This window comes from Mandrillus leucophaeus, unplaced genomic scaffold (assembly GCF_000951045.1).
Source record: "Mandrillus leucophaeus isolate KB7577 unplaced genomic scaffold, Mleu.le_1.0 Scaffold379, whole genome shotgun sequence".
NCBI classification, from domain to species: Eukaryota; Metazoa; Chordata; class Mammalia; order Primates; family Cercopithecidae; genus Mandrillus; species Mandrillus leucophaeus.
In genome coordinates this window covers 200,893-224,628 of record NW_012104020.1, presented here as the reverse complement: position 1 = coordinate 224,628, position 23,736 = coordinate 200,893, and the positions used below count along the sequence as shown (strand labels likewise).

General features: G+C 56.6%; 1 protein-coding gene across 1 annotated transcript in view; it reads left to right on the top strand.

Annotated features, from left to right (window-relative positions):
• The window catches only part of MYO18A (myosin XVIIIA), a 121,644-nt gene that overhangs the window by 64,108 nt on the left and 33,800 nt on the right, over positions 1-23,736 (top strand). The window contains exons 3-21 of the mRNA XM_011990361.1: positions 5,143-5,230; positions 5,436-5,542; positions 5,665-5,841; positions 6,171-6,384; positions 6,618-6,760; positions 7,926-8,026; positions 8,909-8,972; positions 9,162-9,306; positions 10,842-10,853; positions 11,449-11,625; positions 11,848-11,938; positions 12,199-12,391; positions 13,202-13,288; positions 15,395-15,536; positions 15,666-15,825; positions 16,627-16,813; positions 17,148-17,391; positions 20,105-20,214; positions 23,326-23,391. Of these exons, the coding sequence (XP_011845751.1) occupies positions 5,143-5,230; positions 5,436-5,542; positions 5,665-5,841; positions 6,171-6,384; positions 6,618-6,760; positions 7,926-8,026; positions 8,909-8,972; positions 9,162-9,306; positions 10,842-10,853; positions 11,449-11,625; positions 11,848-11,938; positions 12,199-12,391; positions 13,202-13,288; positions 15,395-15,536; positions 15,666-15,825; positions 16,627-16,813; positions 17,148-17,391; positions 20,105-20,214; positions 23,326-23,391 (2,508 nt within the window). The remainder of the gene's footprint in view (positions 1-5,142; positions 5,231-5,435; positions 5,543-5,664; positions 5,842-6,170; positions 6,385-6,617; positions 6,761-7,925; positions 8,027-8,908; positions 8,973-9,161; positions 9,307-10,841; positions 10,854-11,448; positions 11,626-11,847; positions 11,939-12,198; positions 12,392-13,201; positions 13,289-15,394; positions 15,537-15,665; positions 15,826-16,626; positions 16,814-17,147; positions 17,392-20,104; positions 20,215-23,325; positions 23,392-23,736) is intronic.

Sequence of the window (23,736 nt, the reverse complement as noted above, 5' to 3'; positions counted from 1 at the left end):
GCTGGGCCTAGGGTCATGTGCTGACAGCAGGGGCTGCATGGCTTTCCCTAACCCAATGCGGACCCCGCAGTTGCCTGGGCTCTGGCCCGGCGGCTGGGATGGAAACTGCTAACCAGCATGCTGCTGGCCTTGCCATGGGAGTCAGGGCCTGGTCCCCAGCTACACGGCGCCAACTTGAGGCCCCAGACCCAAAGCGGAGGATCAGAGTCTCAGCAGATAGTTCCGGGCGGAAAGATGTTTTCTCAAGTCTGGGGTCTGGGCTTGCATTCCCAGCCACTCATCCCCTGGGACCTCAGCAAAGTCCCATCTCAGACTTCCCCTGTTGAGTGGGGTTAATACAGGTCCAAAATTTCTTCTCTGATACCCTGGGTGTGGAAGTATTTTGGAAATTAGTAATCTTTGTATTTTAGTGCCATATAGGATGCATAATGAGCAACAACGCATAACAAACATTAATATTTCCCAAGCAAAATCTATGAATATTCACACTACAGGGGCACAGAGGATAAACTGCCAGGTTTTGCCGCCAAAATAGTTAAGAAAAATGTTTTCTTTGGGGGGCTTTTGGGATTTTGGAATTGCAAATAAGGGATAATAAGGGTTTTAAGTAACCAGAAGATTAGAAATGATACAGATAATGCTCCAAGCTGGTCCCTGGCATGGTGGGTGCTCCATAAATGGTAGCATTGATAGTAGTGCTAGTAACAGTTGTTATTGGTGCGCTCACTGCCGTCACTGCCTCCTTTAGGCCTGGCCAGCATGACCCTCTGGCAGCAGGACTCGAGGAGCCCTGAGCTTGGATGGCGGATGGGTATAGTGGGCCCCTTGGGGTATAGGACAATCCTGTCTTCCCAGAAAGTGTTCTCTGGGTGGGGGCAGGAGGCTGAGAAGCAGGAGGGAGGGTCAGTCCAGCCTCTTTCCCTTGGAAAGTGTTGCCTTCTTGGCTGGCCTCTGAGTTGGGGACAGTTCTCTTCAAGTTTCCCTTTTGTGGACCCTGCTGAGGCCTCCCAGGGTGTGGGGGAGGGGCATCAAGTTTTGCCACTACTTCCCTGTGCTCTTGCAGGCTCCTCCTGGCTGGAAGGAGAGGAGTCTGGAGGGTGTGGGGGAACAGCCTGAGAGGCCTTGAGGCCCCTCCCTGACTGCTAACTCCTGGGACCTGAGGAGCCTTGTTGCTCCCCGTTCTTCCTGGGCTTTGCAGCACTTAGAGAAAAGCCAGCCGCTGCTTTTCCCACCCACCTGGCCCAGTCTGTGAATCGGGGAAGTGCCTGTTCCTGCTCACAGGGAGGAGCTGGCATGGGCATTTTGGGCAGGGTATGGGCAGAACTGTCAGTCACTCTGGAGAGCCTGTAAGCAGGTGGGGAGTGTCGTGGTCCTGTTCCCGGGCGGCTGTCCTCCCCTCGGATTCCCTGTCCCTCCTCCTCTCACAAGGGAGGAGTTGGGAGCTGAGACATGCCCTGACCTGGAGTTTAGCCACCTGTCACCTGGGCCTGGGACAGGGTCCAGAGGGCAAGTGGGATAATAGGGCCATTTGGTGCTCAAGATAGGCAGGTGGGAAGAAATAACCCCAGAACTCCCAGGCAACTGTTCTTTTTTTCTAATCTGATAGTTTAAAAACTCAGATTGCCGCGGGGCTTGCTCCCTGACCTTGCTCCCCTTCCCTGGTGGGTCCCAGTGGCTTCCTGGGCTGGGAGCTCTGCATGCTGCGGCCTCGCCGTTTCTGGGCTGGGACTAATAGTGGTTTAACCTTTAGGCAGGAGCTGCCAAGGTCCAGCTGACCCCCGTGGAAGAGGCCCACCAGCGGCTGGAGAGGATCTTCACAGCTTCTGTAATGCCCCTCTTGTGTGTGGGTCCCAGTCCCTGGCCACCCTCTTCCTGAGGCTGGCGGCAGGACCCTGTGTGTGTCTGTGGGCGCGCTGACCATGAAGGTGGCTCCGTGGCAGCCTGTGGGCCCTCATGTCGGGCTCTCGAAGAAATGAGAGAAGTGCTCTGGAGAGAGTGGTTCCTCCAGAGAGCCCAAAGCGCTGTGCGTGTGGGAGGGCACCCCTCCTCGCTCAGGGCCCAGTCCCTTTCTCTGGCCACATTGTCCCACCTCTAGGACATGTGTTGGTGGCAGGGCCTGGCAGGTGCTAAGGAAGGGTGCTGTCACTATTTTTGGTGTCCTGGCTCTCCAGACCCAGGTGGGGCCTGTTAACTCCTTGCCCATTTCTAACAGGTAACATCCAAGTTCTGGTTGGCTCGCCTTCCTCCCGAGAAAGGCTTTGCAGGGCTTTAAGTAACCAGAGAGGTCAAGGCTGGCCACAGGGTTTGCCCACGGTATCTTGGCTCTTGGGCAGCTGTCAAGTGGTCCCCAGGTTGGATCTAGATGGGGTCGGTGTGCCTGGCTGGCAGAGGTAGGAGTGCTGTAGGGTGCATCGGGATTGAGGAAGAGATTCTAGACTGGAAGCTGCTGGGAGCTGTGTTCTATGAGAGGTGCAGGGCGACAGCTCTGAACGCAGCCCTTGGCCTGGGGAGTGGCACCCTTGGGCTGTGTTAGAAGGCAAGGAACAGCTCTGTGCTGGTGGCCACAGGGGAGCTAGGCTGAGAAATGCTCTGGAGATAAGGCAGGAGGCTGGCAGGGGGCCCAGGCCTTGGGTGTGGTGAGGTGGCCTGGCCTGGTAGACACACAGAAGAGGGAGCCTGATTCAGAACAGACTGGATGGTCAGCCCAGGAGAGACTGTGGTCAGAGGCAGAGTGGCAGACTCCTGCCCAGGCCACTGGGAATGACTTAGAGGAGCATGTCCTCTGAGAGGCCTCATGGTCACTAGTGTCTCTTCACCTTCCTGGCCTATCCTTGACTGGGTGCACTTCACCTGCTCAGGCCAGGTCCTGGCACCAAACCCCCACCTTCACCCCGAGCCTTGGACAACCAGGGAGTGCCGGCCCACTTGACTCAGGAGTGCTTGCTAAAGGGGACGTGCCAGTGGTCTGCTTGTCTTCACCCTTCTTCTCTCTCTCTCCTTTGCTTGCTGTCGGTAGCTGGACTCTGAGGCCGCCTCTCGTGCCCACAGCCAGGTAGGGTGCTCTCCCCCGACTCAGGAGCCCTCCGCTCCCTCCGGTGACCACCCAGCGCCCCCGGCCTGCACCTGGGCTGGCGTCTGTGCTCGGGCCTCCTGCTGGAGTGTAAGGCCTCTTTCTCCTCCAGGCTCCCATCCTGTGTCTGGGAGGACCCCAGCGGGAGGTAGTGCCAGGAGCTTGAGATGGTGCAGCTCTGTGTCAGGCCCCTGGGGAGCATCTAGACCGAGTGTCGCCCTTCAAGTCAGGCCCATGTGGCATGTGGTTCTCAGCCACTGGAGCCCAAGGGGGATCTGGTTGAGTTCTAGGTGTTTCAACTCTGCTGTCTCTGGAGAGGGAAAGCTGAAAAGGCGGAATCCCTGCCCTCTTCCCAGCCCATGCCTGAACATGAGACATTCTCTGTCTCCACCTCCTGGCCAATGTGAGAAACCCATTTTCAGATACACTTTAAAGGAGTTAGTTACAGACTATGATGTCACCTTCTTCATCAGTGCCCAAATACCTGGTGCCTATTCAACACAAAGGTCTCCCCTGTCTTATGTGATTTGGAAAAAAAAGAAAAAATTACAACATTGTAATGATTTTTATAAAGTTATAGTTCTTCAAATATAAAGAACTAGCCTTTTTAATGTCCTCACTTAACACACCAAAATGTTGCCAGCCACATGGTGATCCTCCTATTCAAAGAGTTATTTCATGGGTCCGTGAAACACAGAGATCTGGGAGCCACTGGTGCAGCCCAGCCCTCCTATTCTAATCTGGGGAAGGGCCATCCAGCACTGGAGGGATCTGCTAAAGCCAGAAGCCAACCTGGGAGGAAAGCACACATCTCCTTTTCTTTCAACTCCAAGAAATGTAACAAAGAACATACTTCTTATGTTTCCTTATCGTTTCCTGATTTCTCACTCAGGGGGTCAGGACCCAGGCAGTGTCCACGCCTGGGCCTCGGGTTTCAGGCTGATTGTGCCTCACAGCTGGGACCCTCCGAGAGTGTAGGGGCCTGGGCTAACCCGAGGGTGGGTCCATGCTACTGGGGTGCCCATCCCCCACCTGGGGCACAGGATGACCTTGCTGTCATTTCACCCACACACAAGAGGAGCCCGTTGGGCCCTGGGTCCTTCATCTGTTTCCCCAGGTCCCCCAGACACCGTTTCTTCCCAGTTCAAATGTCCTTCTTAGAGGGTGCCAGATTTGACAGCCCACACCCTGTCAGTACCTATGAATGCTTATTTCTGAATTGGTGACCTCCTGAGGCCTCTGGGGGCTCCCAGCCCCTTTACACCACTCCTGTGTCCATCTGTATGATGTGTAAGCCTCTCCCTGTGTTTGACAGAGCAGGGCTGCCCCTACCCCCATATCTCTGGCCGCACTGCCTCGTGCCTTTGTGTGGCATTAGCATGTCCACTAGGTCTGTGTGACAGGGGTCTTTGCTGATGGTGGCATGAAGAAGGAGCAGGGAGGCTGGTGTGTGTACCTGGGTACTGTCCCCTGGCCCAGGTAGAGCAGCCTCTGGACGGGAGGGCCAGGGCTGAGGCCAGGGCTCCGAGCCCACCTATCCTTCTGTACTGCGAAGTCCGGGCAACTCCCTACTGAGATCTGAGGACATGCCCTCTCCCAGCCTGGCAAAGGAGGCCCTATCATTTGGATGAAGGGAGAAGCTGGGCATGGAAGATCCTAGTAGCTGTGGCCAGGGTCTAGGGCCTTGGACTCAGGACACTGATCTCCCGGGCTTGGCAGGGTGAAGGGGTAGAGGGTGGCTGAGGGAGAACCTGGTGATTTGCTTTCCTGGGGCCTGCTCTCTCCTGGGCACAAGCTCCCTGTGTCCCTGTCTTGCCAGACCCTCACTGATGGTATGGTCCCTAGCCTTTGTGTCCTGTCCTCAGGGCTCCTCAGAGCCACCCCTGCCTCCTGGCTTCCCCACCCTCTTTCCCGGACACCTCTGATGTCCCTGTGTTCTGTGTCTGTCACCTAACTCATTCCTTGCCCAGTGGCTTGTCTCGAAGCCTATGCTCTCACTTGTCTCCCCTCTCCTGCTGTCCTTGTCCCTGTCTTCTATAGCAGGGCCTTTTATTCTTCCCTCTCGCTGACAGGCGAAGACAGAAGAGCAGATTGCAGCGGAGGAGGCCTGGAATGAGACGGAGAAGGTGTGGCTGGTCCACAGGGACGGCTTCTCACTGGGTGAGTCTTGGAGTGCCCAGGGGCACATGTCAGGACTCTCTGGTCTCAGGGCTGGGCAGCAAATGTGCCTTCTGCATCTGGTGAGGGCTGAGCAGTGAGCGAGAGGCTGGTGATGCAGTGGGGAGGAGGGCAGGACCGAGAAGTTCCCACATGGAGTAGCAGAGGCTTCCCTGGCCCATCCCAGCTGTCTGTCCCTCCCCTGCAGCCAGTCAACTCAAATCCGAGGAGCTCAGCTTGCCTGAGGGGAAGGTGCGCGTGAAGCTGGACCACGATGGGGCCATCCTGGATGTGGACGAGGATGACGTGGAGAAGGTGGGCAGGGGGCTGGGTTGGGGAAGGAGGCTCAGGAGTGCTCTGGGCAGGGCAGGCCCATCCTCTGGCAGCAGAGATGGGCTCTGCTGCTCCAGTGCCCACCCGCCTATCCTCCCGCACAGGCTAATGCTCCCTCCTGCGACCGTCTGGAGGATCTGGCCTCACTGGTGTACCTCAATGAGTCCAGTGTCCTGCACACCTTGCGCCAGCGCTATGGCGCTAGCCTGCTGCACACGTATGCTGGCCCCAGCCTGCTGGTTCTTGGCCCCCGTGGGGCCCCTGCTGTGTACTCCGAGAAGGTGCGGCACCCTCAAGGCTACCCTGCAGACTCCTGGCCCCACCCCCTGCCCTGGCTCTCTGCCCTTCCCCTGTGGCATCCCACTGGGCTCCTATCCACTCTCACAGTTGACCTTGGGAAGAGGAGTCATTTCAAGAGATGGGGGACAGGACCTCCCCACAACCTTTGATGGAGTCCAGGACTTACCTTCTGTATTTCCATGCATGGCCTTGGAATCCCTGGGCACTACAGGAGGGAAAATCCAGAAAGATGTGGACCTTAGTGGTGAGGGCTGTCTTAATGGGATCAGCTAAGAGCCAACCCCTTCTCTCCCTTGCTCTCCTGCCCAAGGTGATGCACATGTTCAAGGGGTGTCGGCGGGAGGACATGGCACCCCACATCTATGCCGTGGCCCAGACCGCATACAGGGCGATGCTGATGAGCCGTCAGGACCAGTCAATCATCCTCCTGGGTAGTAGTGGCAGTGGCAAGACCACCAGCTGCCAGCATCTGGTGCAGTACCTGGCCACCATCGCGGGCATCAGCGGGAACAAGGTGTTTTCTGGTGAGGCAAGAACAACAGAGAAAACTGAAAGTGGGGTGAGGGGAGGGGAGTGAGGAGAGAGCACCCTCTTAAGTGCCAGCTCTTTTTCTCCCTGGCCTTTCCATCCCCCTGAAACCCCTCTGTCCATGGGCAGTTCTGTGAATGGCCCCAAGCCTTCATACCTCTGGAGCTCCTAGCTGGGAGATGAGCTGCCCCTGGCTTTCCTGATGTCCCCTTGGGCCTGTATTCTGCAGTGGAGAAGTGGCAGGCTCTGTACACCCTCCTGGAAGCCTTTGGGAACAGCCCCACCATCATGAACGGCAATGCCACCCGCTTCTCCCAGATCCTCTCCCTGGACTTTGACCAAGCTGGCCAGGTGGCCTCAGCCTCCATTCAGGTGAGAGTGCTGCCCAGGACTCGGGGTAGTAGGAGATGGGCCACGTGATTTCATGACCTAGAAATTAGGCTGTCTCCCATGCCTCATTTTCCTGGGATTCTACCCCAACAAAATTGACCCAGGCACAGGCAGGCTTGCCCTGTGCTACCCGGAGGCATCACCTTCTGCCCTCAGGGCCTCCTGCCCTGGATGGGGCCTGGTCCAGCTTTCTGCCCAGTTCGCTTCACTCTCCCAACCCTGGGGTTGTCCTCACTCTACTGCTGGGCCTCAGCCTCACACCCATTTTCTGAGATTCATGCTTGGGGCTTCTCTCGGGCCGATTTCACCCAGCAGAAGACCGGCTTGTCAGTAAAGTAAGGCCCAGCCAAGGCTGATTCTTTCCCATGCTAAATACCTCATCACAGGCTCCCATTTCCAGAAGGCAGGCACCTGGGGGCTGGGCAGCGTGGCAGGGCCCCTTTGGGAGCTGGGCCTGTCTTCTTCCACCTCATTCTGGTTTCTGTCCCCAGTTTGATCCTAGAGGGATCTGGTATCTGGTTGAGCACCTTGGGAATGAGATGCAGCTGCTTAATTGAGCGAGATGTGGTAGTGCATGCCTGTGGTCCCAGCTACTTGGGAGACTGAAATGGGAGGGTCACTTGAGCCTGGGAGGTTAAGGCTGCAGCAAGCTGTGATTGTGCCACTGCACTCCAGCTTGGGCAACAGAGCGAGACCCTATCTTAAAAAAAAAGAATTAAAAAACAAGATGCAGTTTGGGTGCAGTGGCTCATGCCTGTAATCCCAGCACTTTGGGAGGCTGAGGTGGGTGGATCACCTGAGGTCAGGAGTTCAAGACCAGCCTGGCCAACATGGTGAAACCCCATCTCTACTAAAAATACAAAAATCAGTTGGGCGTGGTGGTGCATGCCTGTAATCCCAGCTACTCAGGAGGCCAAGGCAGGAGAATCACTTGAACCCAGGAGGCGAAGGTTGCAGTGAGCCAAGATCACTCCACTTTGCTCCAGCCTGGGTGACAGAGTGAGACTCTATCTCAAATCTTAAAAAAAATGCAGCTGCTTGTTCCCCAGGGCCTAGAGGACCATGGGTTTGATTCCTTTTGATGTGGGGTGGGAAAAACTTGATCTGGCACTACCCTGCTTACCCACACCTCCATGCTGTGCCACAGACAATGCTTCTGGAGAAGCTTCGTGTGGCTCGGCGCCCAGCCAGTGAGGCCACATTCAACATCTTCTACTACCTGCTGGCCTGTGGGGATGGCACCCTCAGGTGAGATGGGTCAGAGGGTACACAAGGGTGCTATGAGCTCCAGCCCGCTGACTGGCCTCCTGGACCTTGATTGCATCCAGGATTAAAGCCACTTGATCACGTCCTGCACTGTTTGGTCATTGCATGTCAGCTATGTGGTAGGCTCTGAGCTAGGCCCCAGGGACGGTGACACGGATGAGATGTAGTCCCTGCCTATCAGGAACTCCCTGGTCCTGGGTACTGGGGCCTGGCTATGTGGGAGGGGAACAGAAAACCCTTCAGTGTTTCCAGGGCCTAGCTAGGATCTCCATTACCCATGAAGCCAGTTCTGGAAAGCAAAGCTCACTGAGGTGCCGGTGGTTGGGGACTTGCCTACCATCGCATGACTGGTAGGGGTATTTGAGTCCACACTGGGGCCAAAAGCCCATGCCTCTTCCAGTGGCCTCCAGACTAGCCCTTCCTGCCCCGTGTTGGCTGCCTCTGCCACGCTCTTCCCTTTAGACCTTCAGACTTGCTGTGTGTTCACTGAAAAGAGATAAATGATGAGGCTGAGCCAGCAACCCCAGGCCATTGTCCTCTTTAGCCCTTCTTGTAACTGAGGGCATGGTCTCTGCCTTGGCTGGACTCACCCTTCGGTCAGGTTCCCTGCTCCCTTCTGGGGGCCTGGCTGCATCCTCTTACCAGGGCATGTCTGGTGGCCTGTACTCAGGAGAATGGTGCCCTGACCAGGCATCCAGGCCAGTTAGGAAAGCAGTGGCAGCTGGCCTGCCAGTCGGGGATGATGGGAGGATGGGCAGACAGAACTTGGAGTCTGGAAGCTGAGTCTGTCTGTCTCCACCCTGGGGGGAAATGGCCTTGGCATGGGGACCAAGCGCCGTGCTGACGCCTTATTTATACCCCTAGGACAGAGCTCCACCTCAACCACTTGGCAGAGAACAATGTGTTTGGGATTGTGCCACTGGCCAAGGTGAGGGGTCTGTGGGTCTGGGTTGGCAGCCCTGGGCCTTGGAGGGTAGGAAAAGCCTCCATGGGTCCCGTGGGAATAATGGGAGCCCAGCTCCAGCTGCTGGCTCTACCCAAGCCTTGTCTTGAGTGCCCAGCTTCTCATGGGGGTGTGCTGGGAGGAACAGCCCTTTGAAGTCATCTATCTCCACAGCCTGAGGAAAAGCAGAAGGCAGCTCAGCAGTTTAGTAAGCTGCAGGCGGCCATGAAGGTGCTGGGCATCTCCCCCGATGAACAGAAGGCCTGCTGGCTCATTCTGGCTGCCATCTACCACCTGGGGGCTGCAGGAGCTACCAAAGGTAACCTGCAGTGGGTCCCAGTAGGCTGGCCTGTCCCCTGGGAGATCTCTTAGGGGCCCTGCCCACTCCCAGTTTATTCTTGCCCAGCACAGACTCAGCCATTCTGAGACACCCCTCTTTTGCTTGTGCCTCTTCTCAGCCCCCCGGGGGGCACTGTGAGGAAGCATGGAGGGCTGGGGGTTCAGAGGCTGAGGGACGAGAAGGACACTAAGGCAGGGCAGCCCCGCTGGAATAACTCTCCTTCTTGTTCCCTTCCTGACAGAGGCCCCCGAGGAGCAAGCGGGTAACTGACCTTGGCCCCGCCCTGGGGTGTAGGGGCCGCCGTGCTCTGTCTTGGTGCTTGCCCAGGACTTTCTGGGAGCTGGGCTTGTTCTATTGCTGCGGAGAGGACTGGTCTGGGGAGAACCCCAGGGGTTGAGAATGAAAGGGGAGCCTGCAGGCTGTGGGGTGTCTTGGAGCCCCAGGAGTAGCTGCTTCTCCTGCCAGTTTTGGATCTGAATCCTGGAACCTCTCAGGATGCCCACCATGGGGTGGGGTAGGGTGGGCTTGCTTCCTGGGGCCTCCGGAGACCAGTTTTCCCCAGTCCTCTTTTCTTCTCTCCACTGGTTGGGTAGCTGCGTATCTTCCTCTTGCATGTCAAGGTGGCGGCCACTAGGGGTCAGTAGGCACCGTGGTAACGAATGGGCTGCAGCTTTGGCACTTTGCGCTTGGGGACTTGGCCTGGCTTGGAGGAGCTCTGCTCCATCCTTCAAGATGACTTACGTTGGAGGGTGGCGATTTGAGCACCTCTTCACCCCTTTTTTCTACAGTTTAGGGAAAGGGGATGCTAGTGCTGAACAGCACCTCGGGCTTTGGCTTTGTCCCCTTCTGGGATGTGAGGGGCCCCAGGCTGCTCAGCTGGAGTGAGAAAGCCCTGGCGGGTGGTGGGTGCATGGAGGAATGGATGCCCGGGCGTGAGGCTCCGTGCGACCCCAAGAAGTGGCATCCCTGCCCAGGAGGAGCCAGGCTCTGGGTTAGGGAAGTTGTTTCGAGAATGTGGAGGACGGACAGGCAGGCAGGCGTGTGGCTGTGTGTTGAGGGAAGTTGCTTCACTCTGAGGTGGTGACAAGCCTAGCTTTCCTCTAACCTACCCAGCCCCAGCTGCAAGCAGAGAGCTCCGGGTGTCAGCAAAGGGACCTTGTCGAGCAATGTCTGTTAGCGCCTTACAGGGACCTTGTCGAGTAATGTCTGTTAGCGCCTCAGAGCTTCCAGTGTTTTCCAGGGTGTGTGTGTGCGCGCGCACACATGTGCATGAATGTCTTTGTGGGTCTCTTTCTGTATGTGTCAGTGTGATTACACCCACAAACATACTCCCTGGAGACTGTGTGTGTGTGTTTGCATTTGTCCCAAGTCTGACTGTGGTTGTGTTTTCTTGCCTGCTCATCCTCACAACAGCCCTGCCCCACGGTCCCTTCGAGGCGGCGAGCCCCGTTGATGACTGTTTGCTAACACACTGTTTTTCTTTGCATGCTGCATGCTGGTCCTTTGCCTTACAGAAGCTGCTGAAGGTAAAACCTTGTTTCTTGTTAGCTTTCCCTAATTGCTGTGATTAGACACATGTTGGCTGAGGCACATACGTCTGTGCGGGCTGTTCCCTTTCCTCTGCGGCTTTTTTGCCTCCCCACTGTTGGGCCATCAGTGGGTGTTTGTGGTCTCCACTGGCAGATGCCAGGGGGGCAAGAGGGAGGGTTCTAATGCACCCAGGGAATGAGGAGGCATGAGCGATCTCTCAAGATAAATCCCCCACAGGCACACAGGGTTCTTGTGCCCATCCCAGGTGGGCTGGTTCGTCCGCCCTTCCCCTACTTGGGCACCCCTGGAGCTGAGCCGTCTGAAAAGGGGTTTTTGCAACCGGCTTGTTGCCCTCCGGTGGCAGCATGTGGAGTTACCGCCTACTTTAGGACCTGCTCATTCTCTCCATCCCCATGGAACACAGGAAATGCTGGCCACTGCTGGCTGCCCCTATTCTGCCTAAAGCCCATCAGGTGTCATCAGGGCTGGTTTTTGCCCCCAGAAGATGCATAGTCATCAGCTGGTCATCAGGTCATCAGCTGGCCTAAGGAAAAAGACCCAGGATGCCAGATCCCTTTTTCCACTCCACAGCTGGGCGCAAGCAGTTTGCCCGCCATGAGTGGGCCCAGAAGGCTGCGTACCTACTGGGCTGCAGCCTGGAGGAGCTGTCTTCAGCCATCTTCAAGCACCAGCACAAGGGTGGCACTCTGCAGCGCTCCACCTCCTTCCGCCAGGGCCCTGAGGAGAGTGGCCTGGGAGATGGGACAGGTACGCTTTGTCCCTTGGCTGATGGTTGTGAGCGGGAGGCCTCATCCCGGCCTTGCTGCCATCCCTGGGGCTGGAGGGGATTGCTGGAGTGAACAGATGCTCTGTCAGTGGCAGAGGCCCTGCCCCAGGCCCCGTGCTAACTGGGCCTTGGGCAGGTCAGGGGCCTACCCAGGTGGGGAGTCCTGCAGAGCAGGAGATAGCGCTGCTCCCCCTGCCCCACAGGCCCGAAACTGAGTGCGCTGGAGTGCCTTGAGGGCATGGCGGCTGGCCTCTACAGTGAGCTCTTCACCCTTCTCGTCTCCCTGGTGAACAGGTGAGTGCCAGGCAGGACCCAGGGCTTTTCCTGCTTTGGCAGAGGTGGAGTAGATGCCTTTGTGCCTGGTTGGCCGAGGCAGAGCCGGCCTCCTCCAGCAGGGTCTCCCTGTACTGTGGGCTATGAGCAAGGCCAGCACGCCCTCCCCCCCCAGGGTCCTGGGCACCTGGGCAGGGATGGAAGTCTGGCTGGGGCAGGGTGGGGCTTCCTGGTGCCAGAGGCCAACCAGCGGGGCTCTGACCCAGGCTGTCCCTATCCAGGGCTCTCAAGTCCAGCCAGCACTCGCTCTGCTCCATGATGATTGTCGACACCCCGGGTTTCCAGAACCCTGAGCAGGGTGGGTCGGCCCGCGGAGCCTCCTTTGAAGAGCTGTGCCACAACTACACCCAGGACCGGCTGCAGAGGCTCTTCCACGAGCGCACCTTCGTGCAGGAGTTGGAAAGATACAAGGAGGTAGCTCTGGGGCCTGGGCCTCACCTGGCCTCAGATTCTGGCCTTGGCACCCCTAGAGAGGGCATCTATGGATGCAGAAGGCACCACCTTAACTCTCCACTTCTGTCCTCCTGCACTCTCTGGAGCAGCAGTCGTTCCTTGCCCCCTTGTCCCTGGCCTCTGGCTTTGGCTACATTCTTACTTGGTGGAGAGTTTACTCTCCAGGAAGCCTACAGGTGCATTGAGGGCCCTGAGGAGACCGCCCTTGGCCTCTTTTGAGGCACCTCCCAGGCCCAGTGATTGCCACTGTGTGGTTCCTGCTCCAAGTGTGTCTGGGCCTGGCCTTCCCATCTCCCTTCCCTGATCTGTGAGGGTGACAGATGATGACTTAGTGCCTTCTGTAAAAGGGTGTCCCTGATGGGATGAGAACTGGAAATCCTGCCTCATCTGGAAATGAGTTGAGTGAATTGTCAGGATATTTATTTGGGGCGAGAAAGGATTCAGAAGGAAAATGGCAGTTGTCTTCAAGTGTTTCAAGGATGATTGTGTGAAATTGAGAGTGGGCTTGCTCTGTGTTGCCTAATCAACTGATGTGAGTAATGAGAATGTGACTCTGGCTTAGGATAAAAAGAGGTTCGGAGAATTTTAGCTGTGCAAAAAATACAGTGTGTTGCCTTGGGAGCCGTTTCATTTGGGATGACGGAGGGAGCTCCTGCACGGCACTGAAGGAGGTTGGCCTTGCAGATCTCAGAGCTCCCTCCCAGCCTGCTCACAGGGCTGTTCCCCACAACGTGACCCCCATGCTCAGTACTGCTCGGCCTTCCTTCCCAGGAGAACATCGAGCTGGCGTTTGATGACTTGGAGTCCCCCACGGATGACTCTGTGGCTGCTGTGGACCAGGCCTCCCATCAGTCCCTGGTAGGAGCTGCAGAGAGGGTTTGAGAGAGCCTTTCCTCTCATTTCCCACCCGGCTCCCTGTGGTGGAGCCCTCTCCATCTGAGCTGCTGCCAGGAGTGCCACTGTGGGCTGAGGGAGGGTCCAGCAGTCATGCCCAGACACCAACTACTCTATGGCGCTGGGGCTCTGCCCCTTAGCACTCACGCAGTCTGGCCAGGAAGGTGGCACTTTCTTCTGCTCTAGTGCCCTGGGGAGCCACAGCCCACGGGTGTCCCAGCCAGGCAGGAAAGCATATCTCCTTTCTCAGCCTCTGAGGCTCAGGCCCCAGCTGGTGACTGGCTGAGCCTCCAGTGTGTCTGCCAGGAGCCCTGGTGACCAGTCCCAGGTGGTGAGGGTCCAGACCCCGAGGACATAGTCATTCCCTCCCATTGTCCCCAAGTAGAGGACTGGTGCAACCTAACAGAGCAGGGCCAGGAGGCAGCCTCCCACTCCCAGGGGAAACAGTGCCAAGCTGTCAAATGCCCTCTAGGGGGCTGTCATGGATATGAACCCTCGCCCCTCAACCTTGGGGGCAGGCTTTGTCACCCTTTGTGCTAGTGTCCTGGGCACCTTGGCATTTGGCGATTGTCCGCCATTAGGGGAATTGCATAAGGTGCTTTATTGGCGAACTGGCATTTTTGCGAGGCCGCCAATCTCCATCCTGTGCTTTGATTCCTGCCTCTCCCTCCCTCTTCTCTGCCATAAGGCCCTGCTTGGCTTGCACAAGTGGTGGGACTGGGAAAGAGTGAGTACCCCCCGGGGACAGATGTTTAAAGTGCCCAAGCACCGCATCTCCCCAGGGAAGTGGATTTTCTTTTCCTGGCACCTGGGCTCCTGTGACGGCCTCACTCAGAACCGTTGTGGCTCCCGGAAGAGGGGGCTGTCAGCATAAGCGGCAGGGGTCAGACAGCATGTGGGAAGAGCTTGGCCCTTCTTTCTCTTCTGTGGTCTCCCCTGACTAATGGGCCTTGGCATGGGGCAGCTGCACCCCTGGGGAAAGGGACCTTGGTGCCAAGCCTGTCTTCCCATCTGATTGCTTCATTGCTCGTTCCTGCTACTTGGTTCCTGCCGCCAGAGTTACCCTGGCCTTTGGCCACATTCTGCTTCCTTCTGGTAATCACGCCAGCTCCCTTGGGCATCTGTGGGGAGGAGATGCAGGCAGCTGGGGTCAAAGAGAGAAAAAACTGCCCCTTTCTCACTTCTTTTTTCCTCCAGTCCCTAAAGGCCAGGCCGGAATAGGGTGTGGGGAAGGTTCCATCCTTCCTGCCCAAGAAAGATGTGGGAACTCCACAGAAAAGGCACCTGCAGGCCAGATGTGGCCACAGGCCTAGTTTGTTTGGCCTTCCTGGGATATTGGAAATCAGAATCGGGTATTTCTGCCTTCTCTTGAAGAACCAGAGGGTTTATCAATGCTAGGCCAGTGTTCTTCCAGGACAGCAGTTGGCTGCAGCTCAGTGGTGGTTGTTCCCTGTAGATAGGGGTACCTGCTGTCTAGCTTGCCCCAGCCTCTGCCCATTTTGGCTGCCACATCCGTTAAGTCACCTGTCTTATGCTTTTGGTCCTTGAGTGAGCCTGCAGTGATCCCACCAGCAGCCATCTGAGCCCCCTCTGGGTTCTCTACTCTCAGAGACCAGGATTAACCCCACAGCTGTCACTTACTGACAGCTTCCTTAGAGCCAACCCTTGTGCTCAGGGCCTTCCAGACTTTATCCCACTGCCAGGGAGTGAGAGCAATATGGGGTTCACCCAAGTCCCTGGTGACCTCCGAGGGGAAAGGGTGGAGGAGGGCCTCAGGGCGTGGGCTCTGGCCAGGAGGAAGGCTGCAGTCTTTGGTGACTTTGGACTGGAGTGCTAAGCACCCTCTTTTGCTGTGGGCTTCCCTTTGCTCCCTTTCTTGGCTTCCCTTTCCCTGGGCTGCCCGCCTCCTCCACAAGGTGTCAGCAGTGAGCGACAGGAGCTGCAGCGTGTGCGTGCGTGCATGTGTGCACGTGCGTAGCATTCTGTAGGGTGTGTTTGGGCCTGAGGACCACCCTGGCCCCTTTCCCACAGCTCCATATGACAAGGAGGGATTTCCTTCCTTCTCTGTAGGTCCGCTCGCTGGCCCGCACAGATGAGGCAAGGGGCCTGCTATGGCTATTGGAAGAGGAGGCTCTGGTGCCAGGGGCCAGTGAGGACACCCTCCTGGAGCGCCTTTTCTCCTATTATGGCCCCCAGGAAGGTGACAAAAAAGGTAGGTGGCATCCCTAGAGGGTAGCTCCTCTGCTTCCTCTTACAGGTGGGTCTAGGTGGCACTCCCTGTGCAGGGGATCACTTTGTGCCTGTGCCCTGACAACCTGAATCTTGCTTCTCCCACCGTCAGGCCAAAGCCCCCTTCTGCGCAGCAGCAAACCACACCACTTTCTCCTGGGCCACAGCCATGGCACCAACTGGGTAGAGTACAACGTGACTGGCTGGCTGAACTACACCAAGCAGAACCCAGCCACCCAGAATGCCCCCCGGCTCCTGCAGGACTCCCAGAAGTAAGACCACCACTGCCTCCTCCCCTGTCCTGTACCCAGGACTGTTTTGATTTTGGGGCTCCCTCCCCCTGGAGTTGTCTCAGAGGCCCCCTCACTAGCAAAATAAATGGCCTTTATTCCTGAGAGGCAACAGCCCAGGGCACTTGGCCTGGAGGAGCTGGAGGGGCCTCTTGGAGTAAAGGTGGGAGGCAGACATGGTGGGAGAGCCTATGGTTTAAATGTGAAGAACACCCCCAAGTCAAAGAAGGCAGGAGTGGCCTTAGAAACCCCCAGGCCCATAGGCCCTGTCATCCGCTCTGCTCTTCAGAAGATGGTTAGGGGCACCTACCCTGCGACAGGGGCTTCTAGGTGTTTGGCAGATCATAGTGAACAAAACTGAGCTCCCTGCCCTTGTGGAATTTACATTCTAGTGGGAGAGACAGATAATGAACAGTAAACGTAATAAATAAATTATATCGTATGTTAGAAGATGTTGAACCCTAACCCCTCCTGTCACATTGGAAACCTTTCCACACCTTTGCCCTCCCTGGTGAGTGGAAGTAGATGAGTAGATCGCTCCCCTCTGTCCAATTCCTGTCCACCCCTTGGCTTCTGCCCACCTCTGGCTTTCTCTCCGTATTGTTTGAAAATTTCTCCACTGTTCGTTTCTCTGTAGGGTGTGGGGCATGCAGTTCAGGTAGCCAGGCCCCTGGACATGGCTGAATGGGACTGTTTGGTGCTCTGGGGCCTTGGGGGAGGAGCGGCCTTTTCCGCTTCATCGATGTGACTGCTTTTCCTCCCTTATCCTCCCACCTCTGGCAGAAAAATCATCAGCAACCTGTTTCTGGGCCGCGCAGGCAGTGCCACGGTGCTGTCTGGCTCCATTGCGGGCCTGGAGGGCGGCTCGCAGCTGGCACTGCGTCGGGCCACCAGCATGCGGAAGACCTTTACCACGGGCATGGCGGCTGTCAAAAAGAAGTCACTGTGCATCCAGATGAAGCTGCAAGTGGTGAGTGCCAACCGGTTCCCAGCAGGCAGGCCTGGGGACTCTTCCTTACCCCTGGCAGGCAGGCCTGGGGACTCCGAGCACACTGAGGCCATCTGGTGCCCACTCAGCGTCGCGCTGTGACTCGATGGCTGCTGGTGGGGCCTTCTTTTTCAGTGCTGCCACCTGTGAGTGGCCACCCAGGCCCAGCGAGGGCAGAGTTGTCCAGGCTTAGTAGGTCCTGGCTGGTGCTGGCGCCCTTGCTACCCCGTGAGCAGTGGAGACGCTGGCACCAGTCTCTGCTCTTCTGAGCACAGGCCATCAGAGCCCACTGAGGGCGGTCCCTTCCCCTCGGCAGGATGCCCTCATCGACACCATCAAGAAGTCGAAGCTGCATTTTGTGCACTGCTTCCTGCCTGTGGCTGAGGGCTGGGCTGGGGAGCCCCGTTCCGCCTCCTCCTGCCGAGTCAGCAGCAGCAGTGAGCTGGACCTGCCCTCCGGAGACCACTGCGAGGCTGGGCTCCTGCAGCTCGACGTGCCCCTGCTCCGCACCCAGCTCCGCGGCTCCCGCCTGCTCGATGCCATGCGCATGTACCGCCAAGGTGGGGCCTCCTTTCCTCTCCACTTTGGGCTCTCTTTTCCAGAGCTGGCTCTGCCCTGCCCCACCTCGCACCTGGGACCCGTGGGCTGCAGTGGGGCTGCTCCTGTCTCTTTCCTCACGATCCTTTCTGCTCTGGTCTCTCATCTCTCCCAGCCCACAGCCCCTTCCTTTCTCCATTTCTTTCCATCTTGCAGAGTCCCCACCTCCTCCTCTCCCTTCCGTATTCAGTTCTCTTCATCCCTCTCCCCTCCCAGCTCCACCCCGCGCCTTGTCATTTGTCCACAGCTCCCTTTCTCCTCACGTCCCTAGTTTGAACAGTTCAACTTTGCCCACAGCAGCAAACCCAGTGCCCTTTCGGAGCCATCTGCCTAATGAGAAATGAGGTGCTAAATCTTTCTGAAGTACTTAAAACTCCCAAGAAAGGTCAGTCAGACCCTTTTTTATGGGCCCATCTAAAAGAGGAGACATAGAGGATGATAGTATCAGTGGTTACTTAGAGTCCATAGAAGCTATTGTCGGTGGCTGGGGGCCGGGATAGCACACCGCTATCATGATAGCACACTGCTATTATTCCAAATGAGGAGACTGAGGCTCAGAGAGGTTAAGTAGCTTGCCCAAGGTCACACAGCTCCTGAGCGGCAGAGTGGGATTTGACCAGGCAGGCTGGCTGTAGAGTCATGTCTCATGTCTCTCAATTGGGGTTTTTTGGTTGTTGTTTTTGTTGTTGTTGTTTTGCCTGAGAAGTTATGAGTTGCTGGGTTTCTGATGTTTTTCTCCTTTGCTAGAAGAGCAGGTAGACCCACCCACAGCCAGGTCCCCTTCAGGCATTCCCATGGGCACTGTCACTTTTCTTTAGCAGCCCAAGCCAGGAAACGGGCTCCCTGCCCTGCTCTAAATAAATCATCGATCTGTCCCCACGTCTTGATATGGAGTTGGTGTTTATTATTTCAAAACCAGATTGTTACCGCTCTGAACCAAAATCAATGTGCTTTACTCAAACAAGCAGATCGATGAGGCCAGCAGCAGCAGGCCCCCCTTCCCTCACCCGGCCCCTAGCCACCGACGATAGCACTGATGATTAATTAAGATGCCAGGCGTCCAGACCTGCTATCCTGGCCCATCAATTTAATTGCAATTCAGATACAATCAATAGCTCACTTTGTCTTGGCCCCTCAGCAGCCCCCGCCTCCTGTTTCAATTATCAGGCACATGCATCAGCCTCACCTCCCAGCTGGAGGGTTTCCCAGAGCCAGCTAGTCCATCATTGCTGTGGAGCAAGTCCCTGGCTGACTGTCGGGAGTCCAGGTTTGGAAGCCAGTTCTGCCCCCAGCGGCAGCCTTTGTGACCTTGAGCAAGCCAGTCGCTTCTCCCAGGCCTCCATTTCTATGTCTGAAAGATGAGTCAGATCTGGTTTAAGAAGAAACCCTTTCTGGTTTGAAATTCTGTGATTCTGTGGGAGTGGAGTTCGTGGCCCTCCACCCTGGGCTCTGGTAAGATCAGGGTGACTTGGGGTCACCTCGTGCTAGCCACTGCTCTGACCTTGCTCCAAGCCAAAAGCCACCTTGCTCCAAGCCAAAAGTCAGGTCACACCTCCCCTGACCTGAAGCCCAGACACTCTTCAGGGAAAGAGAATCTACAAGTCTTATTGGTCACCTGGCCTAGGACTCAAGGTCAGGATGAGGCAAGGAGGGCGGCCTTTCTGATGTCCTGCTTCAGTGGACGGAGGGGGAAAAGAAGTGTTTATTAAATGCCAAGCAAGTGAGTCACACTGTGCTTTTTACTTGGTTTCTCATTTAATCTCCATGACTACCATGCGAGATAAATGCTAGGGCCCCCGTTTAAAGGTGAAGACACTGAGGCTCAGAGAGGTTAAGTGACTGGCCCAAGGTCACATGATCCTAAGAGGCAGGGCCAGGAATCCAGCACCTAGCCAATGCATGATTCCTTTCAGCTACTCTGGTGCCTTTTTTTGTTTTTTGTTTTTTTTGAGACAGAGTCTTGCTCTGTCTCCCAGGCTGGAGTGCAGTGGTGTGATTTTGGCTCACTGCAGCCTCTGCCTCCTGAGTTCAAGCGATTCTCCCGCCTCAGCCTGCTGAGTAGCTGGGACTACAGGCATGGACCACTATACCCAGCTTACTTTTTTGTATTTTTAGTAGAGACGGAGTTTCACCATGCTGGCCAGGCTTGTCTCAAACTCCTGGCCTTAAGTGATCCTCCCACCTTGGCCTCCCAAAGTGTTGGGATTATAGGCATGAGCCACCACGCCTGGCCTGGTGTCCTTTTTTTTTTTTCTTTTTTTTTAAAGACCACAGGACATTGTTCTGTCTGCGTTATCACTGAGACATAGACTTGGAGGGCTAGAAAGCATCTTGGAGATTGGGACGTAGCCTTCCTCCGAGCTGGTCAGCTGCCCCGCAACCCCCCATTTGCATACCTCACTGACTAGGAGCTTACTTCTTTCTGAAGGAACCTGTTCCTTTTTCAAACCTTCCTGTCCCCCTGTGGAGCAGGCCTGATTGTCCTCCTGGCCTCCTCTTCCTCTTCCCTGACTCCCCACTCTACTTTCGAGGCCTGCCTTCAACCACAGGCTCCCCACCCGCTGCAGTTTCTTCCCTTTTGGTGACTGTCCACTGACTGCCCAGGCACCAGTGGCTACTGGGGTGTGCTGGGAACAGGCAGCGTTGATGGGCCTGGCTCTGGGCTGCTCTCTCCAGGTTACCCTGACCACATGGTGTTTTCTGAGTTCCGCCGCCGCTTTGATGTCCTGGCCCCGCACCTGACCAAGAAACACGGGCGTAACTACATCGTGGTGGATGAAAGGCGGGTAGGTCCAGGTCCCCAGACCACTCTCCGTCTGCCCAGGCCCCTCAAGCAGCTGCCCTTCCCAGACTCATCTGCCTTCCCTCCCCTGGAGACAGCCCATCTGGCCCTGCTCAGGCTCCTGGTTTTGGAAGCACCCAGCTGTGTCCAGGGGCCCAGACCGTAGGAGCTGGAGAAGAGCCATTCCCTCCTTGGAGGCCTGAGCTGGGGGTGTCTGCTCACTGGTGGGTCAGACAATCATCCAGGAGCGAGCAGGGCCTGGGCCCACTGGGGGCACATGAGAATTATTAGTGCCTTGGGAGCCCCACTGACGGCACCTGGGCCCCCAGCCTGGCCCCCATGTCAGGGATTGGTTCCTGAAGCAGGAAACTGTCCAGGGCTGGGTGAACATTCCTCCTAGAAGGAAGGTGGATATGGCGAGACCTCTGTGGTGCCAGGTGAACACAGGCTGCTGGGCCCTTTCCGGCCCTGGGTGGTGAACTCGCGGCTGCGGAAGGGGTGTCCCTGCCCGTCTGGGCTGTCATGTTGAGCCCCAGAGGCAGCCCCTTAGACAGTCACAGGGCTCCCAGAGCAGAGGACCCCTCCTTTACTGTGCTGGGCCTCAGGCACCCATCCTGATTCTGAAAACATCTCAGACCTTAGGATGGCTTCCCTAAAAGGAGGGGATGCTGCAGAATGGGGCAGAAAGCCCACAGAGTGCCCAGCCTGTGTGTGCCCCCCTGCCCCTCCACCCCCGCCTCAAAGACCTGAATTCATAGAGGGGGCTTGGAAGAACTTTCTTCCGTCCTTTGGCCTGCTGGTGGCCTGGGCAACCTCGTGTGGACATCGATGCCCGTCCCACGCCCCCTTCTCACGGGCCTCAGCCTCCATTCCAGCCTCCCACCTGTGGCTACACCAGTACCTCATCAGCTCTGGAAATGCCCCACCTCTGAAATCATAAATCCCAGCGTGACCTTCTCTGACCACAGCCTCCTGCCTGCTGGTCCCACACCTCTCTTCCCCTCAGGGCACCTGCTCTCCAGCTCCGTCAGGACCTCTCTTTCTGGATCACACTCCGTTTCTCTGTCAATTGTCTCCTTTTCCATGGTTCACTCTGCAGTCACTCTGCCTCCATTGCCCTCAGCCCTCCTGAGCCTCCCGCAGCACCTGGCCTGCCAAACTCCCACCTCAAAGTGCCAGGCTTTGGGTGTCTGCACTCCTCACTTTGGGCTCCCAAGGGTGGTGGAAGAAAATTATACAACTTTGTGGACTTGACTTCCTACAGGTTCATGGTCTTCAGCCTTTGGTGGGCCCTCGGGGGGAACCAGCAAGTCTTCTAGATGTCCCCTTCCTATCTGACCGTGACTCCAGGCTTCCTATCTGCTATTCCATTCTCCATCTTTCTCCTCAAATTCTCCCCACCTCACCTTTCTGGCTCACCTTCTCAGCAGATACCCAACTTCCAGCTCTCAGGATATCAGGCTCCAGCTTCTTTTCCTGCCTCCTGCAAACCTCTCTTCCTTGGCCTCCTTATTCCTGTACACCTTCTGTCTTGGTGGGGAGGGTCCCTCCTCTCGTCCAGTGCCTTGGAGTCCATTTCCTTGGGTCTCCCCAGAGACCCGTTCTATCGGTGTGAATTTGCTTCTCTGTCTTTTTCCTCCAGCATCTCCTTTTCTCCTGGCCCTTTTCTCTCCATGGAGAAACTCCCCCACAGACCTGCAGGGTTTGCTCTCTGGAAGGAGCCTCTGTCACCTCTGTCATCATCTCCCTGTACTGTGCTCTGCCTCCTGCCTGCCCTGGGCTTTCTTCCTGCTGCCCTCACCGCCCATGGCTGCCTGGTCCCTCTCCCTGATGCCCTGGCACTGGTCTTCTCATCCCCTCCATATTGCCACAGCCAACCGGCACTTTCTATCCCTCTGTTACTTGAATTCTTAGCAGCACGGGGCTCCATTTTTTCTGGGACATCCTCTCCTGGGCCTCTTTGCTGCCACTCCTGGTTTCCCCCTTGACTCTGTTCTCATTCCCTCTGAGCTCCTCATTTCCACTTGCCCCTGAAGTAAAGAGGTGTCTTCCTCAGGACTTTGTCTTTGGCCATATGTATTTTCTATTCTGCACCCTCTTCCTGGCCAACCTCATTCACACTCATCACTTCAATTACTGCATATATATTGATGACTCCCAAATCAATACCTCTAGCCCAGGCCTCTCTCCTGAGCTCCAGACATACATTTCTATCTGACTGCCTTCTGGACTTCTCTACCCCTATCCCTTATGGCATCTCAGACTCAGCTTTTTCAAACCAAACTCATTCTGTCTCCCACAGGTCGGCTCTTTCTCTTATATTCCCTACTTTGGAGAATGGCACCATTATCTGCTTAGTTATGTCAATCGGAAATCTCAGTATAGCCCTAGATTCTTCCTTACATACCCTATCCCCATATCAGGCAAGGCTCTGTCTCCTTAACACCTGCTGTGTGTTCTCTTCTTCTCTTCCCCTTGGGCCAGGCTCTAGCCTCCCTTCCTGTGGACTACTGCCTAAGAGGGGTAGGTCTCTATCCATCTACCCATTTGCCAGTGAGACCTCTACCAGTGCAGACCTGATCATGCCCATCTCTGAGAGAACCCTTCAGGGGGTCCCGAAGCACACGGGGCTCCACGTGCTTTGGCTCCAGCCCCCTCTCTATTTGCACCTTCACTACCCACCCCCCATCCCAGTTCCAGTGAGTGACTTGGAGTTTCCTCAGTGCATTTGCTGTCTTGTGCTCCCAGGCCTTTGCGTACACTGGTTCCTCCGCCTGAAATGCCCTCTCCCCTACTTGGTCCAGCAAATTCTCACTTGTATCAGAAGTTCTCAGCACAACCAAGAGCTGTCTGAGGTGCCTTGTGTAGGTGCCACCTCCTGTGGGCACTGCAGTAGTTCACTTGTCTTGCTCCCCAGCAAGATGCTTTGTTCCTCTTGTAGTCACCTCTGTGTCCCCAGAGTCCAACCCAATGCCTGACACTGAGGAAGCCCACACAAGTGCATGAGTAACAGACTGTCTAGGAGGAGGGAGGGGAAGGGCCAAGGGCCTGGAGGAAGCCCTGCATGGTGAGGGGAGACCCAGGCGGGCTGCCTGACGGAGGCCTCTCTCTACAGGCGGTGGAGGAGCTGCTGGAGTGCTTGGATCTGGAGAAGAGCAGCTGCTGCATGGGCCTGAGCCGGGTGAGTTGTCCCACAGGAGGGCAGTCGGGCCTCACTCCAGGGGCCCCTGGGTGGCTGGCCCACTCCTCCTGTTCTTGCTACTCAGCCAGACATCACTGGTCTCCTGGTGCCCTCTGAGTCTTGCCCTAGCTCCACCCCGCCCAGCCACTCAGGGGCTGCCCCCTTCAGGGCTAGGGGCCAGGGAGCTAGAGGGTTCAGATGCAGCAACTTGACTTTCCTTCCTTCTGGATAACTGGCTTGTTCAGTGCCAGGAACACCTCTGTGATGTCAGGAGAGAGTGGGTGGAAGGTGGCCCTGAACTTGGCCCGAGTCCTGGTGTGGGGAGTAGGGGAGACTGGAGGGCTG